At 42.5% G+C, this 10047-nt stretch overlaps 1 protein-coding gene across 1 annotated transcript; it reads left to right on the top strand.

Moving 5' to 3' along the window:
* Positions 1-4887: 4887 nt before the first annotated feature.
* On the top strand, positions 4888-9592 carry LOC308172410 (sterile alpha motif domain-containing protein 9-like; the record flags this gene model as incomplete). Its single annotated transcript, XM_080547318.1, has 2 exons — positions 4888-4891; positions 4995-9592. 2 exons carry the CDS (start codon positions 4888-4890, stop codon positions 9590-9592), a joined length of 4602 nt encoding a protein of 1533 aa, XP_080403444.1.
* Between the last annotated feature and the right edge of the window lie 455 nt (positions 9593-10047).

Genomic DNA, 10047 nt, shown 5'->3' with positions numbered 1-10047 from the left:
GCGCAGTGGTGTGCAGTCAGGTGAGGCAGGGTAGGCAGTGCCTCACCCAGGCATTTAAGAAAGAAAAAGAATATCAGTCTTTTTAAAATATTTTTTAGTTATTTTTTTATCTCAAAAATATATGTAGTTTTATTTATTTTACTCATTATTCTTAACTTTAATGTGTTAAAATGTTGTTAAAATAAAAATAAATGATGTAAAATGTGTTGTTTTAAAAATATAATGCATGCCCTGGCACCAGGAGAGTTTGCTCCCAAAGCTAGCTGATTGCTGGCGAGAGGCTGAGGCAGACTGTGCTTGTGCCTCTGTGCTATGCGAAGTGATAGACCAACGGTTTCGTAGGTTTGCGCATGCGTAGTCTGTTCTCACATTGTCTTCATTGATGGACGTTGAGGCACCGTGCCACGCTGCCTCTGACAGCATGATTGACAGTTTGCGTTTGGCTTGCCGTAGCGGCATTCCTCTGCTGTTCGCGCCACGGTTCTACATTTCCCCAGCTAACTTGAGATCAGCATCATGGATATCCAACAGTTAAAAAGATTTCAACCTTCAGTTTTGAGCAAAAACGAAATGTGATTGAAAATGGGAGGGCAACACCTGACCTATTTCAATTAACCCAAAGGAACGGACAGAAGATTGTACGAACATTTCAAACGGAATGGTACAAAAAAAAGGACTGGCTGTGTGGATGTAGCCACAATGCTGTGAATCCTGTGTTGTTGATGCAGGTGAATTTATAATGTCATTGAGCTGTTTTGCGTGCTGCTGTAAATCCTGTTGAGATGCAGGTGAATGTAGGCAATGCCACACAGGCTGTTGCGCTACGCTATGTGTAGTTATGAGATAACAATACATTTCACATTTTGACCAGCTATTTGATAGTATAGTATATATGGGCTATGTGATTGACTTTATAGTATAGTATATTAGCCTACATTACATTACAGTCATTTAGCCGACGCTTTTATTCAAAGCGACTTACAATAATTGCATTTAACGTAGGAGTGTAGGCCTACTGCTTTTTTAAGGCAAAATGAAGAATAGCAAACTAAAAATACAGTATAGCAATATAGCAATAGCATAGAGAAGAATAGCAAACTAACAATACAATAGGTGCTTAACAGGGAGGATCTTCTTGAAGAAGTGAGTTTTGCGGCAAAAGATATAAGGGCTATTGATTGCCTTTATAGTATGCGCTATGCCATTTGAAGTCTGGCTGCTATGATGGCCGCATTTTTTTTTTTTTTAATAGCTCACTGCCTACCCAGCCAATGACCTCACTGCACGTTACTGCATTGGTGTTACTGTCATTGGTGTTACTACTCCTCCTGGTAAGACCAGTTTGAGTGAATGTATTTTTAAAAATCTATACATGAAGCTTTCATTTTTGGGGATTGTTAAATGTAAGAGGTTAATTATTATTATTATTATTATTTTTAAGACATTTGCAATTGCAAATGCCACCGTTTCTGTAGAATTACCCCAATACAGTATGTCACAATTCAGAACTCACTTGCTCACTTTACGATATGTAATATATATTATTATTTTAAGTATTTTTTTCTGAGTGGGGCAGTCCCACTCATATTTCTCATTTTATTGGACAGATCCAGTGAAGACAGACAGGAAAGTAAGGAGAAGAGGGGAGAGAGGGCATGTCAGCAGGACACTAGACCACTGGACCACCCCAGGCCAATATGTAAACTTTGACGTGAAAACATATTTTGCCGCAAATTTGTGGCTGAAATCGCTTAGTGTCTGCTGGGCTTTACACTGTATGATAGATTTCTGCAACAGTAAAATAGTCTTGACAACATACAACATGAGCATATTAAGCATATGATATGAACATCTTGATTTAAGCATATTACATAATCATGCCCAGTAGGCCTAATGTTGAGGCAGCTGGGTCCGAAAAAGCATGTTTCCTCATTGAAAACCATGTTAAACTTTGTACTCCATCTGGCAAAATAAGACTGTTTTGGACAGCAATTTTGGTTTCTAGTATATGCTAATATATCTAGTCTTCTTCTTTTATTTGATGGTATTTGTGTACATATTCTGTGACACCAAGGATTAGGAGTCTAAGATGCAGAGGCTCCTGTGGCACAATCGGTTAGCGCACGGTACTTATACAACAGTATGCAGCAGAGCAATGCCGAGGTTGTGAGTTCGAGCCTCACCTGGAGCACAGCTTTTGGGTTAATCTCTCCATTCTGACAAAATGCGCCGTGACAGATTATTCCTACTTCCTTCCTTTTACTGAATTTATATTGTAGAAAATGATTGTACTTCATGCATTTAGAGTGAGACAGGATAGAGTGAGACAGGATATGTTCATACAAGGTGCCTTTCAGGAAGTAGTGGAGATCGTGCATCTAGCCTATTGGTTTTTGGGGGATGGAATGTTGATGGCAGTTTACAGAGTCACGTTTACTTGGAGAAAACCTTCGCCCAACGTGGGGCTCGAACCCACGACCCTGAGATTAAGAGTCTCATGCTCTACCGACTGAGCTAGCCGGGCCACTTGCTCATCTTCAGAGCTCCCCCCACGGTTGAAAAACGTCTCTCTTAAGTGCCCTTTTGAGTGGCAAGAGTCTCATGCTCTACCGACTGAGCTAGCCGGGCCACTTGCTCATCTTCAGAGCTTCCGTGACACCAAGGATTAGGAGTCTAAGATGCAGAGGCTCCTGTGGCGCAATCGGTTAGCGCACGGTACTTATACAACAGTATGCAGCAGAGCAATGCCGAGGTTGTGAGTTCGAGCCTCACCTGGAGCACAGCTTTTGGGTTAATCTCTCCATTCTGACAAAATGCGCTGTGACAGATTATTCCTACTTCCTTCCTTTTACTGAATTTATATTGTAGAAAATGATTGTACTTCATGCATTTAGAGTGAGACAGGATAGAGTGAGACAGGATATGTCCATGCAAGGTGCCTTTCAGGAAGTAGTGGAGATCGTGCATCTAGCCTATTGGTTTTTGGGGGATGGAATGTTGATGGCAGTTTACAGAGTCACGTTTACTTGGAGAAAACCTTCGCCCAACATGGGGCTCGAACCCACGACCCTGAGATTAAGAGTCTCATGCTCTACCGACTGAGCTAGCCGGGCCACTTGCTCATCTTCAGAGCTTCCGTGACACCAAGGATTAGGAGTCTAAGATGCAGAGGCTCCTGTGGCGCAATCGGTTAGCGCGCGGTACTTATACAACAGTATGCAGCAGAGCAATGCCGAGGTTGTGAGTTCGAGCCTCACCTGGAGCACAGCTTTTGGGTTAATCTCTCCATTATGAGAAAATGCGCCGTGACAGATTATTCCTACTTCCTTTCTGATTACTGAACTTATATTGTAGAAAATGATTGTACTTCATGCATTTAGAGTGAGACAGGATATGTTCATACAAGGTGCCTTTCAGGAAGTAGTGGAGATCGTGCATCAAGCCTATTGGTTTTTGGGGGATGGAATGTTGATGGCAGTTTACAGAGTCATGTTTACTTGGAGAAAACCTTCGCCCAACGTGGGGCTCGAACCCACGACCCTGAGATTAAGAGTCTCATGCTCTACCGACTGAGCTAGCCGGGCCACTTGCTCATCTTCAGAGCTCCCCCCACGGTTGTAAAACGTCTCTCTTAAGTGCCCTTTTGAGTGGCAAGAGTCTCATGCTCTACCGACTGAGCTAGCCGGGCCACTTGCTCATCTTCAGAGCTTCCGTGGCACCAAGGATTAGGAGTCTAAGATGCAGAGGTTCCTGTGAAATTACACCACTTTTTACCCCTATGTCAGGGTCCCCAAAAGTATTTGGACAGGTTCATCAAATGTCCAAAATAAGGCAAGGCAAGGTAAATGTATTTGTATAGCACATATTCATACAATTTAATATAGACTCATACTGCTAATGTAGAATAGTGCTTTACATAAAACATGACATCAAATTAAACAATTAATAAGTGAACATTTTAAATAAGTCAGCATGTAAAATTCTGTCAAATTAAAAGGTTTTTGTAAAATGTTAAAAACAATAAATAAAAACAACTCAATCAGTTAAAAAAGCCTATCCTAACTCTTTAAAATACACTCAATTAAGTTAATCTGAACAGAACATAAAAGTTATTGCATGCAATAACTGCCTGAATTCTGTGAGTAAAACAAGACTTATATTCTGGGTCATAAGGTAAGACAGTTGTACTAAGCTCATTAGGCATATGTCATATTGTTAAGTATCACTTTGTATATCATAAAATTAAATGGCCAGTGAATAATAGAAATAAATTAATAATAACAAAAATAAAAGGTTTGTGCCTTTAATTTAAATTGAAGTAAACAATGCAAGGGATCTGTAGTATTCTAACCTTGTCTCGGATTATGTGCCGTCCTGTCTGTTTTAACATTTGGGCCGCAAGTCGGCAACCAATCAAAAGGTTCAGACTTTTATTTTGAAACACGGAAATACATTTCAACGTTGTTGAAAATCCCAACATACACTTGCTAGTCAAGCCAAAATACTGCAATGCAATGGATTGGGTGAGTAATCCCCACTGCTACCTAGTTAACTATAACACTACTTTACATTGTTAGCAGGCTCACAAAACCAGCTGTGTTTACATTTTTCGAAAGAAATGTCTGAACATTAAATCGGATGGCGACTTGCGGACTAATTGACCAGACCGTGTCGTCACAAATGCTATGGGTACAACTTTGTTCACCGTATGGACTGTTGTCTGTGAGGAAATTGTCACCTAATGTGCAGTTAATATTTTAAATTGATCCATGGTTCTCAAGATCTCAAAATCTATAACTGAGGATGACAAGAGATTAACAGTGTCTTTCTTCCTCAGAATGATTGTGCAGGTCCCTGATCAGTGAGGTTCTAGACTGAAGTACAACAATGGGTAAGAAACGGTTAAGAAATGTGTAATGATTATAATTTATATACTATATGATGCTTATTATTATATTTGAACTTTGCTGTGCTTTGTGATCTAATTTTATTAGCGGAAGAAATCGACGAGCTGCCGGTTGAAAAATGGGCCGAATCTCACGTGAGCTCCTGGTTAAGAACTATTGGCGTGAAGGAGCAGTACATAAAGAAACTTCATGAGGAGGAAGTTGATGGGAGAATCCTCCTTGAACTGACTGAGGACTTCCTGAAGAAAGAGACTGGAATGAAAGCAGGACCGGCTCTGCTCATCGTCAGGAAGAGAAGTGAGCTTATCGACTCCAGGAAAAGAACCCAGGACAAGGAAAAGACTCAACCTAGCCTCAACCGTGAAAAGGGAAGTCAAAAGGAGCAGGGGTCAGCTCATCAGATTCCAGAGACAGATGAAAGTATTTCGGTAGAGGCGACACAAACATGTCTACAGAAATCTGCCTCTGTGTTGACCACAAAAAAAGACTGCAAACCACGGCCTTTTGGCAAAGAAGGTATTGATTTCACGTATAGCAAACACAACGTTCTGCAACCCGAATCTGGTGTCATTGACCTAATATCCCCCTGTCATGAGTACAAGTCATTTGACATTGCTGCCAAACTGGACCGCACAAGGTTACAGGCAAAATTTGCCAAGGAGGTTCTAAAATTTGGCACTGGCTGCATGAATATCAGATCAAATGGCACAATACACTTCGGTGTGATGGACAGCAGGGATGATGCAGGCTATGTACATGGTGAGATAATCGGTGTCCCCGTTTTTGAGAGAGATATTTATGTTGATGCATTAGATCACATTGAGAGGAGTTTCTCTACCTCCGATAGGGAAGATGTGCGAAAGTGCATACGCCCGCCTCAGTTCATAGAGGTGATGAACAGCACTGAGGAGAAGTACGTGGTGGAGGTTGACATTGTTCCCTCCGTTAGCATTGTAAAGAACAAAGTGTTCTCTGTTCGTCTGCCAAACTTCAAAGAGTCAGCTAACAAAATTGAGCATGAAAAGGATACAATCTATCGCAGGGTGGGTTCAAAAACAGAGCCAGTGACTGATCCAAATGACTTCTACCAGCGAGTCAAAGACCGAGATGCTCAAAGAGAAGAGGCAGAGCATTGTCGTTTTGTCAACACGCCAGACATCTGCCAAGACCTTGGAAGGAAACTCACAATGCTAGTAACCAGTGGCAAGAAATTAATTGAGAAGGAGAAATGGTACATTCTTGTCACAAACAAGTTCAAACCAGAAGACTTGAGAAGCATTGACTTCTTACTGAACATGAACATATTCTGTGTGTTTGACTTTGACCCGGATTCCAAGCAGTCAGGATTCTGCAGTAAATACAGTCAACATCATGCCGCAAATCTGCATTTCATGCAGAACTACAAAATTCCAAGTGGCAAGAGCATTGAAGAATTTGTGAGTCACTTGCATTTGTTTGAGCAGACCAGCTGGATATTTTGTAATGGACGCAGCGATTACAAAGGAAATGAGAACCCCTGCGATGAAATGACATGGATCAAAACAAAAAAGACACTCCTCAAAGAATCAGTGTCGTTGATCTGCAAAGAGATCTTGCCAAAAGGCACATTTTTGGTGATCTTCCTCCTTACATCCCTTGTCGAGAAGCCCCTCTTGCACACCTTTTGTGAGTTCTTCACAGACATGGAAGGTCATGAGGACATCATTTGCATCGCCGAATCAGAAGACAACTATCAGAAATGGCAAAGCTTTGCTGAGGGATCATGTGAAACAGAAACTCTGAACCGTTCTAGTGTGGTTGGGATGAAAATGAGCCATGTGGACGCGACACTGCAGCACATTCAACCTGTAACCTCTCGAGCCACCAAGCACCTGCCTATCTATGTTAAAGGACAGTGCCTTCTTGAAACACGTGAGGAGGAGAGGATGTATTCCTTGGAAATCCTGAGTGTTGATCATTGCAATGAAACAAGTGATGAATTCATCAAAGAAGAGAAGGAAAACATTGATAGACAATTTTACCGTGGAGGCAGAGTGACCTGGTTGAACTTCTGGCTAGCTGAGAAGAAGCATGTAGGGGAGGTTATTCAAAGGGATGCATATGATGAAATATCCAAACTTCTCAGTGACACTATGAAACGTGGTGTACACCAATTCCCTGTGAACAGTATCAACATCTTCCATCATCCAGGAAGTGGTGGAAGCACTGTGGCAAGGCAGGTGCTGTGGAACAATAGGAAAGACCTACGGTGTGCTGTTGTGAAGCCATCATGCCCTGTTGCCACTGTCTCTGAGCATGCTGTTCAGCTCAGAGAGTATGAGGAAAAAGATCCTCAGAAGTGTCTCCCGGTGCTCCTTCTGATCGAGGACTGCGATAAAGATTACCTTGATGATCTGAGGAATGAATTGGAGCTTGCCATCAACACTAAGAAAATCCAACAAGGAACACTGTGTTTTATCCTGTTGAGCTGCAGCCGATCCCATAATCCACAGAAGATGTGCAAAGACTCGCCACTGCAAAATGTAGCAGTCACTCACAAACTGTCAAAAGAAGAGAAAAGACAGTTTGCTGGGAAACGACAGAAGCTTGAAGAAAAGTACGAGCCAGAGTTCATCTTGACGTTTGTCTTGATGAGTGAAGAATTTGACCGCCGGTATGTTGCACAATTTGTGAAACATTTGCTGCAAGGCATTGATCATGATTCAGTTGTCACCCGCCTCATTCGTTATGTGGCATTGCTCAACACTTATGTTCAGAACTCCTTCCTCTCACAGTCCCATTGTGAAGCCCTTCTTGCACTTACCATCTACATGGAGAGATTTCGTCATCATTGTTTTGAGAAGTCACTGAGTGAGCCGGCCAAACTCGTTTTCATGCACCTGAAAGACGACAAGACACACATTGAATCGATTCGAATCATTCATCCACTTGTGGCAAAGGAAATCCTTCAGCAACTTCTAGGTGCCCAAAAGCAGCAAAGTGGGTTAGCCATGGATCTTCTCCATGAAGATATGCTTTTTGAGCACAGGTTTGGAAAAGAAGAGTATGCAAAGTTTCTGAGAGATCTGTTCATAAGACGTTGCAGAGTAACTAAAGGTGATGAATCTGACAGTTTTTTCTCTCCGCTTATTGACCATGTGAGGGAAAAAGAATCCCCTGAAAAGGCAATTGAGCTACTTCAGGAAGCGTTCAAACGTTTCAACAAAGATGCACTCTTTGCCCAGCAACTTGCACGTCTGAATTACTCCTATGAAAAGTTTGAGGAGGCAAAACATTGGGCAGAAATAGCAGTAAAAAAGATGCCTAAAAACTCCTACATGCTTGACACAAAAGGTCAGGTGTACAGAAGATGGTTCCATGTCAAGTGCAAAGCAATTGAGAAGGTAACCAAAACAGCTGAAAATACATCCGATGCCATTGAAATTGCACTGACGGCTATCGATTGTTTTAAAGAATGTCAGAAAGCTGCAATCGCAGACATGGACAGAGTGAACAATCTGGGCTTTTTAGCAGAAGTTGAAGTTGGATGCCAACTTTTGAAGCTCATCTTCTCATTGCAAATGTTTTCTGAAAAGAATGATGGCCGTTCAGAGTGTCTGAGGTACCTGCTTACAGATTACATTCCAGAGGAGGTCAACAAACCATGGGAGAATTTGCACAGCAAACTCAAAGACCTTCAAAAGACATTGCACAATGCCCTGGAATGGATATCTGAAGACTTGAGTTACTTCCAGACAGACCCTGGTACAGATGACGAGGGGACAATTGAGAACTCTGAAATGGATATAAGCCATCCTAAGACTTGGTTGGTGAATAAGTCCTCAGTGTATGGAAAGTACTTCAGCAGTGGATCTCCTGTCCAAATCCCAGGTGAGTCAGACTCAGTCAGTTTGACTCCTTTCATGAAACGCATGATCATCTATCGTCTTGGTGGGGGGAATATAACTACAATCTTCTCCCTACTGACAGATCAGAGAGGTAAAGACCAAGTCAGGATCCTTGAGGAAATCATTTCTCTGTATCCCAATAACCCACTCAAGGCCAGACTGGATCAAACTGATCTTTCCAACTACATAGCATCTCATTTTGCCTTAGGTTGTCTCTCAGCTACGTCTCCAAAGCTAGCTGCTCTGAAAGACCTTCAAAGACTCAGTCAGCAGTTTCCCAATGAAAAGCAGAAATGTCTGTCCAGTGCCCTGTTCCTGCTTACCTTGCTCTTCTGGCCAGAAGAGCATGACACGAAACAAGACAGAGAAAGCAAGTATGAAATTGTCCTGTCTGCTGTGAAATATCTTCGCAGAAGCTACTGGACAAGAATGAAGGATGTTCCCATGAGAAAGAGAAGGATTTACACACACTTTTTCCTAAGCAATGGAAGTGGATGGGACAAGATTGTCCACAGGAGCAAAGTTGAATCAATCACCAAGACGCTCTCTGTGTCTGACAAGAAAATGAAGTGGCTTCATTGGGAGGTGTTTCAAAAGCCTGAAATAGCACAGCTACTGAAGGCTGTTTCTGGCTGGACAGAGGATGGAAAGGTCTATCTTGATGGTCCAAATCAGAACAAATTTGCTATTCCTCCTCTTCGTGCAGCCTCAGTGCCCTATGGCAACGAAAACGTCACATTCTACTTGGGCTTTACATTCCAAGGACCAGTTGCATACAACATTACTGTAAAGACATAGGGTGTTGACACAAGAAAGTATGAATAATGAGATGGAACTATACAAAGAAATGCCGCTTTGCAACTCCCTACTCACTGGCATCACCTCCTGCTCCCTCCATAGACTTCAGATGGTTCAAAACTCAGCCGCCGACCTACACTCAAACACCCGGTCCGGCGACCACATCACTCCTGTCCTCCACTCTCTCCACTGGCTCCCCATCAAAGAACGTATCAAATTCAAAGTACTCCTCCTTACCTACAAAGCCCTCCATAGACTGGCCCCCCCTTACCTGACTGACCTCCTTCTCCCCAATCGCTCTTCCCGTACCCTCCGATCCTCATCCACTGTTCCCCTCACTGTCCCACCCTTGAATCTCAAAGGCTTCGGAGACCGTGCTTTTTCACAAGCTGCACCCCGCCTCTGGAATTCTCTCCCTCAGCCACTCAGAGACTCACCCTCACCCTTACTCTCCA

Source organism: Nansenia antarctica, assembly GCF_963989245.1.
Source record: "Nansenia antarctica genome assembly, chromosome: 17".
In the NCBI taxonomy this organism is placed as follows: domain Eukaryota; kingdom Metazoa; phylum Chordata; class Actinopteri; order Argentiniformes; family Microstomatidae; genus Nansenia; species Nansenia antarctica.
This window is presented reverse-complemented; position numbering and strand designations above follow the sequence as displayed.